This window comes from Suricata suricatta, chromosome 1 (assembly GCF_006229205.1).
Source record: "Suricata suricatta isolate VVHF042 chromosome 1, meerkat_22Aug2017_6uvM2_HiC, whole genome shotgun sequence".
Taxonomy (NCBI): domain Eukaryota; kingdom Metazoa; phylum Chordata; class Mammalia; order Carnivora; family Herpestidae; genus Suricata; species Suricata suricatta.
In genome coordinates, this window is record NC_043700.1 from 175,899,615 (window position 1) to 175,921,028 (window position 21,414).

Sequence of the window (21,414 nt, forward strand, 5' to 3'; positions counted from 1 at the left end):
GTTCATTATATACTTACGAGGCTTCTTCTTCCTCCTCCTTCTCTTCTCCTACCGTCCCCCTCCTACCCTCCTCCTCCTCCGTCTCTAAAGAAAGCATTAAACTCATGTTAAAAGCAAACAACTGTGTGAGTACCCATTGAACCAGAGGGAGGGACTAGGGATTCTTGAAGTAGCATAAGCTCAACTAGAGGGCTCTGCTCTCTGTCTTGTGTATTTGTTCATGCCTTTGCATTTCCCACATACTTCAGAATCCATCAATCTCATTTGTTGTGGGTGGATCTGGGATATGGCTTGGAAAAGTCCCTGGGTAAGTCTTTAGTCTGATGGCTGGTGCCATCACAGCTTTTAGTTGTAGTAAAGGCTGATTAAGAAGGAACAGTGGGTTGGGGGATGACTATCAGAATGGGCTCTGGAATCACCACCACTTAGTCCAGGTTCTATCCCTTAAAGGACATGAGAACTTTGGAAAGTTATTGAACTTTTTTCCATGCTTAATTTCCTCATCTCTGTAGAAGAGACAATGACAACACCTTAGAGAATTGTATTAAAGACTAAAGTGCATGGCATGCAGTAAGCACTCAACAGCCTTTAGACTGTAAGTCTACCATTGTAACAAAAGGTGGTTCCAGGGAATCTTCTAGAGAAATGATGTGATTCAGGCCCCTGGTTTAGTATATTTACTATGTCTTCACTGTCTACAGGATGGTCTTGGCTTAATTTGGTTTCTAAATTTGTTCATGGTCTTGATTCCCAGTGCTGTTTTAGGTAAGGTGGCAGACTCAGCTTTAAATGCGAAGTTGCAGCTACAAGTGTTAGATCTATGCTCTATGTGGGCTGCCTTTTGGAGGAAAGTAGTCCCAGCCTCTGCTTCCTCTGCTGTTCCTTGATAAACAAGAGTAGCCCACAACCCCTTCCTGAGAGATGAAACTGCTGGTAATGTTGGACAGCTTCTTCCAATGAGGTAGAAGTAAAAAGGTCCCAGAGAGCACTCTTTCTGCCCAAATCCAAATCCCCACCCACTCACTAATCCTTCTTAAAGAGGCTGTACTGTTGAATCACTTTGTTGTTGTATGCTCCCATCCCTCTGTCTTTCAGGATGACAACTTTCTAAAGGAACATACCTTTGTTAAATGCCATTCAAAAGACCATCTCTGCTGATCTTGGGCTGGTCTGCCTCTGAAGGAGACCTTTGAGAAAACAGGGCCTACAGGCTGTTAGGTGATGGACTCTTGTCCCCAAATTTCTCTGTTTATACAGATCATTAACTGGAATCTATCAGAGGAGAGGTGTTTTTTTCTGTTTTTGTTTTTTGTTTGTTTGTTTGTTTGTTTGTTTTGTCTGTGAGGACATCATTGTCTTGTAGGCATCCAGAGATATTTGGCTTTGGAAATGAATTGAAAAAGAAAAAGGAATCCATAGGTCAGAATACTGTAAATTCCTGGTGCTGTGGTGCATTGCTGTGGAAGTATTTCAGAACCTATTTTATTTAAAAACACTACCACCCAAACCCTTAAATCTATATTTTACCCCAAGGGTTGGGGCAGAGTCTCCATGTTGCTCTTCTTAAAAAGGACACTGTCATATGGAGGGGACATCTAGAGTTGAGCAATACTGGGGTAGAGGGGTGGGATAGTATGGACCCCTGGGGTAGTTAGTGCAAGCATGTTTCTTTCTCCATAGCTCAGATATTATTCATGGCTGAAATTATTTGCCTACCTAACTTTCTCCCTAGAGGACAGTGAAGACATGGGGGTATCCTCTTCATTTCTTAAGCACCAGTACCTAGCATATAGTAGGTGTCTAATTCATGCTTTAAGTATCCATGTATAATCAAATAATATGAAGACACTGCTTTACATCTGTTTGCTTATGAATAAAGACACCTGTCTTGATTTCTTTTATAGGACTGGATTTATCCCTGATGCAGTTTAGGACTCAGAAAAACATTGAATTTGAATTTTGACATTTGGTCTATCTATAGATTTCTGGTTTATTTGATAGCTCTAATAGGCACATTTAAAATATAAAATAAAGTGAATTAAACTCTACATTGTAGAGTTTGTCCCCGTCATCCTACTCTCTAAATGCTGAAAGTGTTAAACAAATGTATGCTTAGTTTCATGGTTGCTAGGTTAATACATGGTCTGCATCTGCAAATTGGTTTCTTTGTTGTAGAACCTTTAAAAATTATGGCTGTTCAGACAGAAGCTAGAAAGTATGAATTCAACTCTTATTTTGTCATTCCTGTCATAATGCTTTTCTGGCAAAAGAATGAACAGCCATGTTTGTATCAAATGGCTTTACCTCTAAATTATAGATGTGATTTATGATGGTTTGATTTAGGATTTTTCAACTTTTTAAGGTACAAAAGTGATACACATTCAGTAGAACCTCTATTTTGGATTTTGAATTTTGAATTTGGATCTTTTCATGGGCTATTGATATGCATAGGATACTCTTCTGCTGGGCAATGGCAGTCAGCCACAGCTCCCACTCAGCCACATGATCACAAGGGTAAACCACTGACACACAACCATTCTCTACCCAGACAACCATTCTGTTCTTCACTTTGAGTACAGTATTTAATAAATTACATGAGATAGTCAACACTATATTATAAAATAAGCTTTCTGATCTTGCCCATCTGTAGGCTAATGTAAGTGTTCTGAGCACACATTAAGGTGTATTATTAAGTGCATTTTTGACTTATGATATTTTCAACTTACTATAGGTTTATCAGGATGTAACCCCATTATAAGTCAAGGAGGATTTGTATACTATTTTTTTTTGTGTGTGTGGTTTTTAGTAAAATCCTTGATGTTACTTTGACTTGAATTTCATGGTTTAATTTATTTTAGTTGGTAAAGATTATTCATCACTCATTTAATTCCAGGGTTATCTATTGATTCTTTTCTCCTCATTTGGTATTTTCTGACATTTTGTGGCACTCAAAATTGATTTATACAAAATCAGTCATCTAAATGTCCAGAGGAGGCATCTTTCACTTGTCATCAGCTGTTTTTCTGAACTACTAAGAGGAATAGTCATGTATGTTGAGGTTGTTGAGTGATTGAATGGCAGGAGTCCTGCCCTTCACACCAATTGTATCATACTTATAAAAATTCTTATATAATTTTGAAAGTGAGATTACTGAGACGTTTCTCCCTAGATAGTACCAAGAAGTTTCTTGGTTGGGGACTAAACTCTTCCCTATTACGTTTATCAGTCATTCTGTTCCTAAGCTACTTTAAATCTATACTCATAATAATAAGTAATAATAATATTATTATTATTAAGCTTGCTATGCAAATAGGCCTTCAAGGTAAATCTCCCTAGCCAATTGTTTCTTACACATAATGAATTAGCCTTGTTAAAATGCAAATGAACTTCTGTAGATATGGAGTGGGGCCTGAGATTTGACATTTCTAACAAGCTCCTAGGTGATGCTGGTCTGTAGTGACAAGTCCTTAGCCTACCTTGCAACCAAATTCACATCCTAATTCAATCCTATTTTGAAATTCTCAAATGGTATCTGTGTTAAGATGTTACTATTAAGAATAAATTAAGAGAAGGTGCTTCTGGGTGGCTCAGCTGGTCTCTGCTTGAGATTCTCTGTCTCCTTTTCTCTTTCTGCCACTCCCCATAATGTGTGCACTCTCTGTCTTTCAAAACTAAATAAACATAAAAAAGGAGTGAATGAAGAGCGAAGAGATGCCTGACACCTGCTCCCACCTTCTCACTCATGCCAACTTATATTTCAAAGCATAATGAAAACCTAAGTATGTGTGGAAGTATGTAAGCCAATTGGGTTGTTTTTAATAATCTTCAATAAAAAAACTTGATGGTTGATAAAGTAGGTTTTCATGAGTCTTTAAATTCCTATTTCAGAAATTTATTTGTTCCTGAGGGACTTTGGCAGTCCTTCACCATCTCTGCTCCAAGCCTTTCTCTTCTTCTGAAGTTCCCAATGTCCCTATCATCATTCCTTGCCTGCTTGCAAAGTCTTACTCTTCAAGCCAAACTAGAAAATAACTTGTGACAAAGTATTAGGAGATAAGGCTTTGGGCTATCCCTCCTAGGAGTATTTGCAGTTTCATAGTGATAGGAAAGGTTTTAAAACCAAAAGATGACTGGTAGAATTTTCAGCTCCATAATGGTTTACTGGAGGACTTTTCTTGGTGAGGGCAGGGGGAAAGAGAGGAAGAAGAGGGAAATAAAATTTCGGCCTACCATATAGCCTATTTCTCATTCATCTTACTTATAAGATCTATCTTTCCACTCTACTCATTAGTCTATTGGTTATTATTTTGAGGGCTTATGACTTCAGATGGTTTCTCAAGTAAACTTTTAAGAAAGTATTCCACAATTCATCTCTGCTTTGTTTAACATTTGCTAAAGCAATACTCTGTATCTGGGCTCTCTTCATGTCTAGGATACCATAAAGTCGGAACAGTATATGAACATACTGGAAAAGGAAATACTATTTTTATATTGAATTGGGAAGGGTAATGTATGGAACTTCTTCACCTGGTTGGACTTAGATTTGATTCGTCTCAAATCAGTGACAGATTCATATGTAGAGAAAAATTGAGGTTCTCATCTGTATGTTGTTTTTTATTACATTATTTTGCTTCAGGCTCAAAAATATCAAAGCAATTCAGACACTGTGGATGAAATCATCTGATTTTCATCAATAAATGTCTACTAAATCCTTCCGATTATAGGCAGTTGGTATTATTACATAGTTATAGGAAGACACGGTAATACCATGCAGTAATTAATCGGAGTCTATGTGGCTGAGATTTATACAACATTTAATGTTTATGGGTATAGCTAGGCTGCTTCTCACTTAAGTGATATAAGTAGACTTGGGTATTAAATGGATTCTGTTTCTTGGTTTGAATATTTGAGCCTATTGCTTTTTATCTCTGTTCATTACATGTAGGTTAAAAAAAAGTTCTTATTGGTTTACCATTTTCTTTTTTTTTTTTTATCATGGAAGACTTTTTCTTGCATACGATTAAAAATGGATGTTGACTGACCATGTAAGCTGATTAAGTTGGGGAATCAAAAATCATATACTTACATAAAATATTTGACTTTTGCTCACAATCCATAAATACACATTTATTCACCATTATTTTGATGTGGAGCCAAGTAGAAAGTCTGTATAGACTTTTATGATCTTTTCCCCCACAATAGCAATTTTTTAAAGCATTTTTTACTTTATTGGGTGTTTTCAAAGTACTTGACTAGTTTCAGGAAGGCAACAAATTCCTTTCTATTGCAACTCATATTTTATAGAAATACTATTTAATTAAATAAAGTAATCACATTAACATGCACAACCTGTATAAATAGGTTTGGGAACAAACACAAGTGAATCTTGGTAAGCATACAACCCAAAGTATCTGGCTATATAAGAGAGTATTTTACAAGCCACAGTGTTCTACTGTGGGTGTCACTATAGTTCAGTTTAGATATTTTATGCAGGGAAATGGTAAACATTAATTACCAGTTAATTTAAGACCAACACTCTATTATTTTTCCTTTTCAGTATATGAGCAAAGGACCAAAGTTCATCTATTTCAGGTTTATCATTCTTATGATAGCAGTTTTTGTTTGTTTCTGTTTTATTTTGTTAGAGTTAATAAACAGACAACTCTGGTGTTGTGAATTTGATATATTATTATAGTTCGTATGTGTGTGTGTTAAGCAAATTTCTGAAGATGAACACCTTACTATTAGCTTTCAGTGAAAAAAAGCATAAACAAAATAAAAAAGCAAAAACAGAAGTAAACATTTATATGGAAATGTCTCGGAAAATTTTAGTGAGAATGGGTGTGAAGGGAGAGTGTACAATATAATGGGTGGCAAGAACTCTTAAAAATTCTAGCCCAGCTGATAAGTGAAAGTTTGTACAAAATCCCATCCGTCAGTAAAAGACCATGTATTTCTTCTGTGCCTGGAGACTCCTTGGTTTTCTCCTTACTTTCATCACTGTGCCCCTACTCCCCTGACCCCAGACTTCCTTTCATTTTCTCCTCTAGACAGAATATCTGCATCTACTACAACAGGTTTATTTTTTAAGATGTTTTACTTATTTTTGAGACAGCACAAGTGGGGGAGGGGTGGAGAGAGAGAGCAGGACAGAGGATCTGAAGCGGACTCTGTGCTGACAGCAGTGTGCCCACGTGGGGGCTTGGAGCTTGGAGCTCAAACTCACAAATGTTGACATTATGACCTAAAATGAAATCAGACCCTGAACTGACTGAGCCACCCAGGTGCCCCCCAGAACAAGTTTATGGCCATATTGTACCCTCATTGGGCACTGTGCAATGCATGGCTTAATTCACCTGGAAAATTTATTTTCTAGACTTTTGAATCTTAAAATAAAGTATTAACCCATTTTTATTGTATAAGGTAAAAAATGTTTCTTTAAAATCAAGGGAGGACTGACTGATGATGCATTTTATATTAGTTTTTCCTTTTTTCCTTTTTATACATAACTTTTCCATAAGAAAAATGTTACAAATTCTAAAACTCTTTCTATTTCTTATTGGTCAGCATATTCTTAATAAGCTGCTTATCTTGAGGGAAAAATAATGATTTGCTGTCAATCTTTGGTGTTGCTTGGCTTGTCAATACATTGCCTTCATTTTCACATGGCTTCTCCCCGTGGGTTTGTCTGTCTTTGTCCACATTTGAACCTTTTTATAAAGACACTGGTCATATTGGATCAAGACTCTTCCTAATGACTTTGTTTTAGCTTGATTACCTTTGTAAAAACCCTATGTCCAAGTAAGGTCACATTTTGAGGTACTGAGGATTGGGACTCCAAGTATCTCTTTGGGAGGACACAATACAATGCATAACATAGGCCATGGTTAATAGCACTTGCATTTGAAACCATTAAAAAAAAGACTCCCAGGGCATGTGGGTGGCTCAGTCAGGCATCCAACTGTTGATTTTTGCTCAGGTCATGATCTCACAGTTCTTGGGATTGAGGCCTGTGTCAGGCTCTGTACTGATAGTGTAGAGCCTGCTTGAAATTCTCTCTCTCTCTCTGCTCCTACCCCTGCTTGGGTGCTCTCTCTGCCTCTCTCTTTCTCTCTCTTTCAATATAAATATATAAACATTAGAAATAAAGAAGACTCTCCCAGTGGTGTCCTAGAGTAGATTGGAATTTGTGTCTTGAAATCTTAGTGCTGTGATCTGCACAGCATGATTTTTGTACTTTTCTTATACTTTATTTTCATAGTCAAAACTTCCTTAATGAAAATATTTGACAAAGACAGAAACAAAACTAATTCTTTTTGAGTTGCTTGATTTACGAATAGTGAATAAAAGCTATGTTATTTAATAAGCTCCTCTATTCATGTATGTTCTCATTATGTTTACATTTTGGCAACATGTATTTTATCAGTAGTGAATTTATATTGAGCTACATTTATCATTTGATGCTTCATTTTGCTTTCATTAAATTCCTTGCTAAATGATAAGTAGCATTAAAGTCATGCTATTCTGAGTTTGCATTCTGAGACAGAGTGACACTGCATTATTGAACACTTTTCCCCTTTCTTTTTAAAATTCATACTTCTACATCATCTGTAAAAATTGCCATGCTTATTGCTACTAACTTGTGAGCAGGAGAAATGCAGGCTGGCTGTAAAAGAAGGGGAAATAGTGGAGTGAGAGGGACATATGTAAAACAGACTGCACTTGTAATGGAATCTATTTAAAATAATATTGCAGACTTACTCGGTGCTTGTGACAAATGCTCCAGTTGCATAATTTTATGTTCTTACAACAACTCCAAATAGCAAGAATGGTGTATTGACCAAGGTAGGGTAGTTTGTGCTGAGGAAAAAACCAGCCCTGGAAGTTTTTGTTGATCCAGGTTACTCTCCAAGACAACTGTTCTCCATGAGTTGGCTCAGCAGTCTAGTGTGCATTCATGTTAAGGCACATCTTATCAACACCTGCCTCGTAATCACTGTAATCACTGCATTACAGGGAAGGGGTACGTTGACAGTCAACTGCCTCCCTTTAGGAAGTGATGCCCATCATTTTTCTCATGTTTTATTGGCCAAAATAAGCCATGTACTTATTGTCAGTTTTAAAGAGTTTAATGAAATACAGTCTTGCTGTTTGATTGGAATAGGAGAAAACCAGATGTTGATGAACAATATTATGCCTAACTGAGATGATAATACTTCCCTTTCACAGGTATGGAAACTAGGGTTCAGAGATGTTGGGTGACCTACCCAGGGATACAGAGCTATATAATAATGGGACTGCTAAAGAAACCTAGGTCTGTTTGACTTCAAAGACTATAGTCAACTATTTTGTGTCCTGGCTTCTGTAAAAGCTGATTGAGCTGCTTTTCATATGGTTTCATTCAAATTATGAAACTGGTTGCTCCCAGCTTGCCTTATGGAGTCCTATTATAGTGTTTACAGGAGCTAGGGAAGAACTGATGATTGGTGCGGTTGCCATTGAGTCTAGTGTCTGGGGAAATGTTCTGGACCTTTGTTCCTCTGGCCTTTCTCTTTTTATACCTTAGGATAACCCCGGAAGAGGCATCTGAATATTCCCAATAAAAGAGAGAACATAATCAAGTAAAGGAAGAGTTTTGATTTGTCTGCTTTGCTAGACATGAGGTGGAAAGTATAGTTTTATAATTATTAAAAGGATAATAATGTCAAGTAAGGCTTGTATGGAGATTTCTAGTCTACAAAACATGTTCATCTATAATCTGAAGGTGTGAGCAAACCTATGTGCATTACTTGACAGTGACATGGTTATCAGTGGGATCTGAGACTCCACAGGTGAAAGGCCATTGACTGGCATGAAGTAGGGGTCTAGTGTACTGAAGTCAGATCTGGATTAACTCTTGGACCATTGCCTGAGCAGAGGCCTTTGTCTCGTTAATTCTTCATCTATAAATCAGGAGCATAATGATGACTTTAAAAAACCTTTATAAAGAATAGACAAGGTAAGGCTAATAAAGCACTTAAAACAGTGCTCGATACCTATTCCTGTGCTCAGTAAATGCTGGCTGCTCATTATTATTATGGTGGTTGTTGTTGGAAGGCTTTTAGGTGATAATTCGGCTCTGTGTATAATGGTAGATCATAGCAAAAATACTACACAGACTTCTGGAATATTACAATCACTATCACTAGAGATGGTGGAATATATTTTGAGGCCAGTAAACAGAATGTAGAAACTACCCAAAAATTACCCAAAACATGGTTTCCCAAAGGAACTAGCAAGATCTCACCTGGAAAAGAGACACTTCAGCAGAAGCTTGAGGCATGGCCCACTCTTGTCTTTGGATCTTTGAAGGGTTGTCCTACAGAACAGACTTTAGACTCACTCAGTATGGAATTAAAAAACAGACAGTTTTGGAAGTTACAGGGGGAGGAATATCAATTCATTTGAGGATAAAGTTTCAACCATGAAACAAGACTGTCTCAGGAGGTGGTGAGTTTACCGTCTCTGGTGGTATAAGCACAGTTTGGATGGGGTTTGGAGGATCCTGGGGATTCAAGCATCAGAAGAGTCATTAGATTAAGAAACTTCAAATGATACTCAAAACTGAGTTTTGTGATTTTAATCCTGGGTTCTCAGGGTTCTCAAGGGGATGAAGCTTTGGCAACAGTATTTTTATGGAGCTTCCCAGTTGATTCTATCATGTAGCCAAGTTTGAGAACCACTGTCCTAGCTGAAAAGAAGTAGGAACTTTTGACAGTAGTGCCAGCTACAGGTCTTAAAACTATAGGTAATCAATTCTTAAGAGCAGGAGAGAGAGGGTCATTCTGTGTGAGAAACCATTGAAGCAGGACAGTGTTTGGTTGGATTTGACTTGGTTTAGCCCCACATTTTGAGGAGTCTGTACAAACTGAAGCCTCTGATCATTTTGGATAATCATTTGCAAAAAGGGATGAGGTCCACGGTCAGGGATGAGTACCCATAGTAAAGTGTTCTGTGGGGGTGAAACCAAGGACTGTAGGTGTCAGGATTCAACTAGGGATCAGCCTATTTTCACTCAAGGGAACTTGCTATTTTTCATGTTTATTGGCTGCTGGGTGATTCATATGGTGCTGGAGGAGATGTGTTCAAATGAAATGTGTTGCTTCTTTGTAAAATAGCTTGTTACTTCCAGGATATTCTAACCTATTGATGAAATCCTGCAGAACAATGCACATTCTGGGGTGTGTGTGTGAGTGTGTGGTGTTGGGGTGAGGAGAAGATAGGAGCACACATAGAAGCGCACATTTCTGGGGCACAGAGCATGCCTTCACACTTCCCTCCTCTGACCTTTATGCCAGAAGCATAAGAATAACCCATTGTCTGCTGGCCCTGGACCTTAGTTTTTCCTAATTTCTGGATGCTCAATGGCTGAGTTGGCCTCCCGCCTGGCCAGTTGGCAGCTGTCAGGTAGTCCCATATATCCCAAATTTATTCCCGTGTGGCTTCTACCTGCCCGATCCCTCATCCTCTGGCCTGGCGTTTTCTCCATGACAGTCTGCCCCCGAACTGCCCTCGCTGCCGCTTTGGTAAAGGCTTGCAACGAAAGGGAGTTACAGCCACTGGCGGATCCAGTTTGCACAAGCAGCATCAGCAATGGATGAGACCTCCCCCAGGCTGGAAGAAGACTGGAAAAAAGGCCTTCAGCGAGAAGCGAGCTGGCAGGTAAGTGATGTCCTCAGCTCCGGATGGACCCAGATCTCTCTCAACTTTTTAGCCCAAGCATAGGTAATTCACATCAGTCTGTTTGCAGAGCTGCATTATCTGCAGGCATATCCATTTGGGAGGAGTCCTCATTAATTTCCATTTCTTTGTAAACCGTGCAAATAAGACTCCAAATGAATTTACTCTATATTCTCAAGCAGGCTAATAGAGTTTTACAAATCTATAGATGTTGCTAAATTTATACTTTCTTAATAAAGACCCTGAATTAACAAGTTGCAGGTGTATATCAAAGGAAACATGCAGATTTGGTTTGTGAGAGTACAAGTTCATTGTAATATAAAAATTTAATACAACACCTGTCATCAGACTTACTTTATGGTGTTATAGTAGCTTGGAATAAGGGACTTGGTTTTAACCTATTTTAATGAGGTGACCATTCTTTTAATGCCGCTTGCGTGCCTTTCTTATTTATGCTGAACTCATAATAGGTAGAAACTCTGTGGTATGCAGAGAGTTCAAGCTAAAGAAATCATTTTGGTGTAGAGGTAGTTTTCATTAAAATATGCAAAGCAGTAATGTTTATACGTTACAATACCTATTTCAAATTAGCAAAATTATATGCTCCTGTCTCATAAGCTGCCAACTGAAATCCCTTCCTAAATCCTGTTGAATGGCTTTGATTACTCTTCTTCACATTACACATTACACACCTCTAATGCATATTTTTACGCATCCACTCCATTGCCATTTAATTAGACAACAATATTGAAGAGCGATGCCAGAGCTTTTTTCCCCCTTAAATGCTGCTGCCTTATGGAAAAAGAACACTTCCATGCATGAAGCGTTTCTTTTGGGTAGTGTTGGATAAAGTGAAACTATGATTTTCCATTTTGTCTGAGGAAGAAAGTTTCACAGGAAAATGGCAATTTAGGAATTAGTTGATTTTCAACACCAATTATAAAAAATCATTCTCTTTTTGTTTAAAGAGAGGGAGACTCTTCATAAAATTTCTCCTCTGCGGGAGAAATCTTTGGGAAATGTGGTACTGATATTGACAGGTATGTTCTGTTCTAAGCAGTGTGCTGTTAAGTAAGGAGCTTCCGAAATAAACACCCTTCAGCCTGCCATGAAATTGGCATCCTTCCACTTTGAGTGGGAGCATTATTTAGGAAGTAGGAAGGGATACAGAATGAATCTCTGCATGCTACTTTGAGAATGTCATGTGGTGGGTCTCCAGGGGGTCTAAACAAATATTCAGATATTTTATAGTAGGTGGATGTGACTGTAGGATTTTTGTCTTTTGTTTACATGTTTTCCTTTAGAAAGTTAGCATTTTATATATAGTCTTTGCCTCCAGGGAGGATTAAAAGAAGAAGGATGTGAGCAGATGACTCAGAGATCTCTGTAGACAAAATATTTAAATTAGAAACATGAAATCCAAATGTTTATTTAAAAAAGCATGTGTCCTATAATGTTAGCATCCCATGGATTTTTAGTTTAGTAATTTCCCAAAGGCAAATAATGAACCTGTTCTCTTTCCTACTTGCTTCCAGAGATGTGATCCTGTAGAGCTGGTCAACCCCTTCATTTCCATTTGATAACCTAAGCTCTCCCTCTAGGTAGTGGAAGTCGAGGTTATGAAAAGAACATCCTAGTTAATTTCTGACTTGGTTTCCCTGACTCTTGTTAATGCATGGCATTGGGTGGAAAAGATGTCACGTGTGTCCGCTTCAGCCCCACCTACTTCTCCCCCTTAGGGCGTGTTTGTTGCCCCCACCCTCCAGTCATCGATATTGTCATGCCAGGTCCTCATATGCATGAAGTCACCCCACTTCTGCTAACACTCTAGTTGTTCCCAAGGGAGGAAATTAGATCTGATAGCCCCAGATGCAAGAGTTTTGTTGTTTGAATGGCTTTTTTTAGCCATCCATGGTAGTGGTGGAGTTGGGTTTTCAAAACAAATTGTGGGGGCACCTGGGCTGCTCAGTCAGTTAAAGGTCTGAGTCTTGATTTTGGCTCAGGTTATAATCTCAGGGTTCATGGGATTGAGTCTCACTTTGGGCTCTGTGCTGACAGCATGGAGCCTGCATGGGATTCTCTTTTTCACTCTCTCTGTGCCCTTCCCCTGCTTGCACACACTCTCTCTCTCTCTCTCAAAATGAATAAAGAAACTTAAAAATAATAATAAAACAAATTGTGAGTGATGCTGAAGCTTTAGTTTAGCCAAGTACTACATTTCTTACTGAAAATGATCCAATACTTTCTATCTACCTACTATTATCAGTCACAGTGCTAGGGATTCTGTGTGTGTGTGTGTGTGTGTGTGTGTGTGTGTGTGTGTGTGTGTGTGTGGTTGTTTACATCTTTGTAAGAAGCCTAGAAGGATGATATGATTGCCTCCATGTTATAGATGGAGGAAATGAAGACTAGAGGAGGTTACATGACTTGTGGAAAGCCATGCAAGGTTCAGGTTCAGACCTGTTGGACTCCGATGCCAATTCCAATTTCACTTTTGCTGCCTTGTGGTCTGCATTGAATTTTATCTCATTTTTTATCTTATGGGATACGGGTTTATGAACAGCTGTGATGTGGGCAGGCAGGGAGCAAAAGGAAGAAAGGGAGAAAGCATGACAATCTTCTAATGGAATAATCAATCTATGAATCATTAAGACTTTAATGAAATGTTTTTAATAGTTTTATTTTTTTAACCCTTGCTCTATCCCTGGTACAAAGTTACATTTCTGATTCTTACAAGTACTCTGGCAGGCAGATATTATGTGATCCTATTATACAGTTGAGGAGACTGAGCCTCAGTGGTATCAGGGAACATGTCCAGGATCACACAGCTGTTAAGATGCTGAAAAGAGATGTGGGCACACTGAGACTGGCCCTGAGGCCTCTAGCTTCACACAAGACTGCCTCTTGGGGTGTGTTTTCAAATGATGTTTTAACTATCTCACCTCACAATGATGTGATGGGATTTGGTCTTTTAGAAGTCTCTCTGATGGGTTTTTTTTTCTTTTAAGAGTTGAACAAAAATGGCTTACTCACTTCTTCAGAATATATTTTAATTGGACTCTGTTTGCCTTAAATGAACCAGCTTACCCATGGAGTTGGAAATAAAGTAGATGTAATTTCTAGAATCAACTGTAAATCTGAAAATCCAGTTAAACATATAACCCATACTAGAAAACCAAACAGCAGCTGTGTCCAAGTTAATGTTCCCACCTCTCATAGCTCAACTATGTGAGAGCCTTGGAAACAGAGGTGGGAGTGGCTTGTGCCATGAGGTAACCATCTGACCACTGACAACCTTACTTAAGGCAGTGACTTTGCTTCTTCACTTGTAAAATGAGGGGATTGTGTTTGAGTGAGGCATTGGAGAGAAGAAAGGAGGAGACATGGTACTACTTTCTCTTTCTGGGCCACTGTCAGTTGAAAGACTTTATGGAGAAGCAAACAACTTATCTGGAGAACATTTTATTTTGGGCGGTTCCCTTTAAAATAACCGATGTAATTGCACTGTGGCCATTTTGAACCCATCTGTCGATACTGTCTGTCTCCCCCACAAAAGGATAAATTCCTCAGGGTGAGGATGCATCTTGTTTGTCTCTGTGTCTCTACACTTACCACTGAGGCTGGCACACACTCAACCCTGGTGAAGGTTGCCGAACTAAGGGGATTGCAAATTTGAGCTGGAAGAAAGCAGAGACAGGATCTGGCCCTGATATTGCACTTAAAGAAATAAGGCCTAGGGAGGCTGAGCGACTGCTCTGAGCTCCACGGCTGTGTTGCAGGGGGCAGGGATCACTACCCTCAGCCTTGGCTGTCTTTTCTCTGGACCACTTCTCCATGAACTTCCTATGCCTCTACTTTCTCACCTGTAAAGTTGGAGCTAAACCATACTATCTATGTCTGTTTAGATATCTTAATTTATCATGGTATCCCTGTCTGGACAGGTGCTATAGCTTTAGTGTCAAGAACATGGGATCTAGAGCCAGTCATAGGGGTTCTTAAATTTAGTGTCATCAGTTTCTAACTATGTAACCTTGGTAAAGTTTTCAACTTCTCTGTGCTTCAGTTTCATTCCCCATTCACCTGGAAAGTGGAGATAATTATCCTAGCTACCATATAGGGTTGTTGTGAGAAATAAATGCATTAATCTGTGGAAAGTGCTTAGAAGAGCACTTTAGTAAGTACTGTTAAGTGACCCACAGCATACACTATGTGTACCTATTGTCTATGTAATGAGATCAACCATTCAATGCTTCTTTGGATACCTACTATGTGCAGAGCACATCCACACTTAAGTGGATGAGAAAGTGGCTAGAGACAATGACTTTGAATTTGAGGTCATGGTGGGGCAAGTGCAGCAGGTCACTATAATGATAGAATTATAATTCTATATCCATATCATGGAAACACTGAGGAGTAGCCTCTGGTCTAAAGGGTTGCATGGATAAGGTGATGCTGTAGCTAATTAAACAAAGGGAAGATTTTAAGCTGGACAATGAACTCAGAAGAACACTAAAGCCAAGAGAGAGAACAGGTCAGAGACAGGAAGGGGAGAGACTCTAAGGTTTGTGTTGAGTAGCCAGTTGTCCTGTGGTTTTAGCCTTTCAGGATGAGGTAGGGGTGGTGCAAGATGAATCTAAAGAGAGAAGGAGAAAAAAGGTCCTGTGTGATCAAACCAAACAGCTTCAAATGGCATTGGGGAGGCATGGATAGGTTTTAAGTGAGGGCATGAGGTAGGAATGAAATTTTCTTAAAAGAAAGATTATTCTGAGTTCACAGTGGATGATAAATTGGGGTATGTAAAAATAGAGGTCAGAAATCCAGTTAAGAAGCTGCTTCACTATTTTAAGTGAGCACTGGTTGGATTGTGGGAACAAGATGGAGATGGAGGGGTGGATTCAGAAATATCTAGAAGATACCAGCCTCAGGATGTGGTGATTGACTGATGTAGGGTATGATGATATGGGAACAGTCAAATAACCCCCAGGTTTTTCTTTAGGGTGTCTAGGTGATTATGGGTACCATTATCTGAAAAAAGACTACCAGATGGTCTCTGGGCTCATGACAGGGTAGATAATAACTAATAAAACAGTTGAAGGGAGTTATAGTAAATATGAGTAATTAGTATTTTATACTAGGATAAACAAAACCCTGTGAAGACTCAAAAATCTAAGAGAAGGTAGAAATACCAGAAATATACTGATTAAGAGCTTACTTTGTGCTAAGAGCTCTTTTAAAGCATTTTCCTTATATTAACTCATAGAATTCTTACCATTGTGGCATTAGGGAGATATGAGTAATATCTTCATTTTATAGGTAAGGAAGTTTCAGAGAGGTTAGGAGCACTTGCATGGTACCTGGGACCTGGGCCAAACAAACTGGATCCAGAGCTGGTAAGAACCCTAGGATTCTGTCTATCTATGTGGAACTAGGGGACCAGGATGATTTCACAGAATAGATGGCATTTGACCCAGGATTTCCAGGAGAAACATAATTTTTTGGGCAGCGAAGGCCTGAGTTAGAATCCAGGCTCTCCTACTTCACTGATGGTGGATATCTCTATGTGAGGCAGATAGAACAGTCTGTTGTACATGTCTCTGAGTTCAGGAGGTCTCCTAAGATTATTGGACTAGCTGAGTTTCTCAAGGTGGTGCAGGCCAACTCCACAGGTCCCAAAAAGGTTGCAAATGGTGAAGGAAGATCTAACAAAGCTCACAGAGTAACGAGCAGGTCTGTACCCAGCAAGCCATGATGTATGGGAAATGATAGTCCTGGAAGCTGGAGGACTAACTTAGGAGGATCTACTGGTCCCAGAGGTATGGTCTCAGGCAAGTCCCTCACTTCTCTGAGCATTTCCTCCTCTGTATGATGGGGAGAAAAATACCTCCCCTCCCGCCCAGGTAAAAATTCAATGGCATACATGTTTGAAAGAACCTTGTCTTGGGTGCCTGGCTGGCTCAGTCAGTTGAGTGTCTGACCCTTGATATCAGTTCAGGTCATGATCTTATGGTTCACGAGTTCGAGCCCCACATCAGGCTCTGTGCTAACTGCTTAGAGTCTGCTTGGGATGTTCTCCCTCTCTCTGCCCCTCCCCTGTTTGTGCTCTCTCTCAAAAATAAATAAACAAACTTAAAATTTAAAAGAAAAGAAAGAACCTTGTCTGCCGGGAAGCATCACACAAGTGTAAGATATTATTTCTATTAGCTGAATATGAAGCAGAATTGTGTCATTGAAACAATGCCAAACACAGAAATAATTTGGTGTACTTTCTCCCTCTTCCCAATCTCCTTCCAATTCCATTACTATTTGTGTTTGGTTTCCATGTAGGAAGGAAAATAAGTAAGTTTGGTGGTGTTTTCTGCTCTCAGGAAAGGATTCTTTTTCTTTTTTTAATGTTTGAAGCACCTTACATTGGGATCAATGGGATAGTGACTCATATTTTGAGTTTACTTTATGTTTAGAGAAATCTGCTTGAAGATACCAAATTAAATGGTGATTAAGTGGTGGTGAGGGTCATATCAAAGTTGGCACCTGACGAAGTAGACTGACAAGCTCTAACTTTGTGTCAGAGGTAGGATGGATGTAGCAAGACATGTTTTGAGTGTAGAACTTGTAAAGGTCTAGGTTAGTTGGAACACAAGTTCCATTTTTTCTTCATCATTACATTTCTGACGCAATGGTATGTTTAAAAAGACTCCTTTCCTTGCTGATTATAATTTTTTGTTGTTGCCTTTTAAATTATGTGGGGCTCATTCACTTATTCATTTACTTGGTCAAGAAAACTAAAGTGTTTGATGTATTTCTTAGATTCAAATATCATAGCTTCATAAAGTTAGAAGAGACCTTGGGGTGACATGTCATTGTTTGTTTTCACCTTCTGTGCTCTTTGCTCTGAGCATAAGTAAGTACAAAAGTTGAAGACAGATGACCATATTATATAGCTTCTCACCGTAGCTCATTCTTAGGTCTAACAAACAATTCTTTGGTTAAGGAAATTCTTCTTTGTGGTGGATTCAAATGGCACCCTTTGCAGCTTAGAACCAGTTTTGCTTCTCCATCCTCCCTGGAGGTGGAGAAAAACAGCTCAGTCACTGTCCTCAGAAATCAGTCTTCCTGGCCTTGGAGATAATTATGAAATCAGCCCTCAGGTTTTGCTTCTCAAGGCTTAGCAACCTAAATCCTTAGGTACAATTCTTCATTTCCATTTTCTTGAGTTTCTCTGAACCTCCTCCAAGTATGCTCATTACCTTTAACTTCTATAGCCTAGAAATTTTCAGGAGATCCGGCTAGAGCTAACCAGTAGTGATCATCTGCTCATCCATTTAGTCAGCTAAGACACATTTATTGGACTCCACATTTTAAATACTATACCTCTGGGCAAAGTACTGAGGGTAGAAGATAAGTAAAAACAGCATAATGTAGCATTTAAGAGGCAGGTTCATATCATGGATCACTGCTTACCAGCTATATGACCTTGAGCATGTTGTTTAAACTCTATATCTCAGTTCCCTCATGAGAAAAATGAGATAATGATAACATCTATCTCATAAGGTTGTTGTGAGGGTTAAATAGATAAATACATGTAATGCACTTATAATAATGGATGGCACATAGTTATGGCCATGTAACTGTTACATAAAATAAAAATTAAATAAGATGTAGGGTGATGGTCATGGGGGGGCACTTGTGGGGAGAAGCACTGGGTGTTATATGGAAACCAATTTGACAATAAACTATTAAAAAATAAGATGTAGATCCTGCCCTCAAGGTGTACCCACTCTACTTGGAAGGATAAACTAATAAATAAACATCTAATTACAATTTGATATGTTCAGTACTCTACCAGCATGTGAGATGGAAGTTCTGAGGACCAAGAGGAATTATGCCTCAGGGCATCAGAAATAGCCAGGAAGACTGATTTCTGAGGACAGTGACTGAGGAAGGTAAATTGTTTGCTATACTTCTTAAATTCACATTTCATTGATGTATCGGGTGGGAGAGACCTTGGAATGACATGCCGTTGTTCATTTTCACCTTGCAGATCACTGAATTGGATCTTATGGGAAGGGTTAGGGCTTTCTGGGCTGTGAAGAGGGTGAAAAGGCATTCTAATCAGACAAAACCTTGCGAACAAAGAACTGAAAGAGTAAATGTAGGCACATGTTTGAAAAACAGTGAGTGGCTAGTTGTGTCATGGGCATGGCAGGCTAAGAGCCTGGAAAGACAGTCTTCTGTCTGTGTGTCATCAGATAATGAATGGGGTTGGAAGTTTTGCTGTCTTATCCTTAACCTAATCCATACTCATGAAGCTTTATTTTAAAAAGCTATATAGATCAGTTAAAGGAGGCTGCCAAAACATTTCGTGTTTCTCTTCTAGTCGTTAGTTTTCTTACTCTGTCTTGGATCTTACTTGTTTCCTTTTTTCTCACAGGCCTTAGCATAGTACCAGGCACAGAGAAGTCATGTGTATTAAAATAAAGTTTGCTGTGTATAACGGTGCCCTCCTCTTCCTGTTCTAGGACAGCCAATTGTGCTTATGCATGAGTGAACAAATGCAAATAAATGAATCCAGGGATTTTACAGTTTTCAAATTTGACTCAATTTAGAGCACTTCTTGGGAAGGGAATCGTTTTGTGTTAAAACCCCCAAACCAATATGAGAAACAAATTCTCCCTGTGGTGTCTCTGCCTTTTACATTCAGCTTTCTGTACTCCTGAATGTCACGTTCCTGGCTGATTATTCTGATTGGGGTCCGATGAACCTAGGGTGAATTTAAGATTTATATTTTTTCCTCCTCAGACTTCATCTTGAGCAATGACTTACATAGGTCACAACCCATGCTAGGAATGACTAAACCATATTCACAATGTGGAGTACAGATTTTAAAAGAAGGTTGAGGGGGAAAAGGAAGCTCTTGAGCATCTAAAGAGACAAATATGCTTTACATCAAGTTCCCCTGTTGAAAAAAATGTCAAAAGAAGTGAGAAATACTCAAGTTGTAGCAGCTGGTGGAATGCAGCAATTCTCTCACTTAGGGCGCAAAAGCCACGAATTTCTGTCTAATTCACTACTCAATCATTCCATGGACCCTGTCTCAAGCTCAATTGAAGCTCAATCCCCAGTACACAGAGCCACTGTACATTATATAAAGAAATGACTGGCTGAAGGGACTGAGGGAAGAAGGAGCCGTGTGGCGATCCAGAGCCTGAGTTACCAAGTGGTCCTGGGATCACATGGCATCTCTCTCCAAAGCCTCTCAGAAAGTCATGTAAAATAGGTCATTTCTCCTTTAAATTGTGATGATCACCGCTTGATAGGATAATATGATCAGGCATAGCCTGATGCTTCTGTTCAAGTGCTCACCACATATATTGGGGAAACAGATAAATTTACTGGAGACTCAGGGGTAGTGCCTGGATTGAAAGTTTGCTGCCTCGAGGGCTTTGAATTGAAATGGAAACCGGCTGGCTCTGCAGAACTCCATTACAGTTGATGACTATTTGTCTTTTTCAGAGGAGTTTGGGTGAGCAATAAATATGACTGCTCTTTAGGGAGAGCGTCCTAGAAACTGTTGGATCTTTCCTTACACATGTCAATTGTATTTCAGTTTTCAAAGGCACTTTTCCATTTATACTCCTTTTTCAATCTCCTAGAAGCCCTGTGAAGGCAATGACAGCAATGTTATTATTCCAACTGCCAAATGAATAAACTGAGGGCTGATAGGTTAAGAGCCTTGCCCAGCAGGACCAGGACTAGAACCTGGGTCTGAAGTTCCATCCTGCACTTGTCCACTCAGATCAAGCTGCCTCTCTGTTCACTGGTCAAGGGTACACTTTCCTAAAACTTGTAAAAAATTGCCTTCTTAAGTTAATACCTAATTAGCCCCAATCGATTGTTTCCTTCCTTAAAAAGTATGACATTTAAAGCTGAAGACTTATGTAACTGTTTCTGAGGGAAAGCATCTCTCCCTAACACCAACAATGAAATTGTCTGGTGAAAAAGCAAGATGTTCATGTTTCTCCATGCTGAATATAATGCTTCAGGCATGGGCTTCGTGCAGTGGTGGGAGTTCAGCAGGGCTATTACACAGTCAGTAACCCGGGGTATGCTGCAGAAATACATAATTTTGCGTAACACTCTAAGAAACTTTATTTTCAGCATTGCTGAATTTCTTTTTTTCACACTGGAAAAGGAGGTACACTGTCTCCTGCAACTCAGCTCCTTGCCAAGATGTGACTTAAGTAGCATGAATCACCTCCACCCCACCTTTTGGCTGAATCAAAGTTTTAGTGAATCAAAGCTCTGAATTAATGAGACCAAAATATTTTCTTGAGAAATTATTGGAAATTGAAATGACCAAGAGGTCGCATGGTACTGCTTTGTTATTTGTGTGGGAATAATAATAAACTCTTAGATGCATTGGTCTTTGAAATATGTTCTTTTTCTTTAGTAAATTGATCCTGATGTTCACACACAGCTTGAGAAAATATAGAGAAACATCTTATGCTGCACTTTTTTTGCATCATTAATATACTCTTTGTATCTATGTTTCATCTGCCTGGATTCAGGCTCCTCTTCTCTCTCCCATCTCCTTTCTCAACCAAAAATATAATTTAAAAAAATTTACTTAAATTCTGGAATATAATATTAGTTATATTACTTATAAGCTTGAGCTCTGAAGTTAAACCAATGTGAGGT

General features: G+C 39.0%; 1 protein-coding gene across 2 annotated transcripts in view; it reads left to right on the forward strand.

The window, feature by feature from the left end:
• The window catches only part of PPARGC1A (PPARG coactivator 1 alpha), a 640,252-nt gene that overhangs the window by 332,436 nt on the left and 286,402 nt on the right, over nucleotides 1-21,414 (forward strand). Inside the window, exon 1 of one of the 2 annotated variants that reach the window (XM_029948052.1) lies at nucleotides 10,596-10,701. The exons of the other annotated variant lie outside the window; for it this stretch is intronic. Coding sequence (XP_029803912.1) covers nucleotides 10,633-10,701 — 69 coding nt within the window. The 5' untranslated portion in view covers nucleotides 10,596-10,632. Of the gene's footprint in view, nucleotides 1-10,595; nucleotides 10,702-21,414 lie in introns of those variants that run through there. 2 annotated transcript variants of the gene reach the window in all.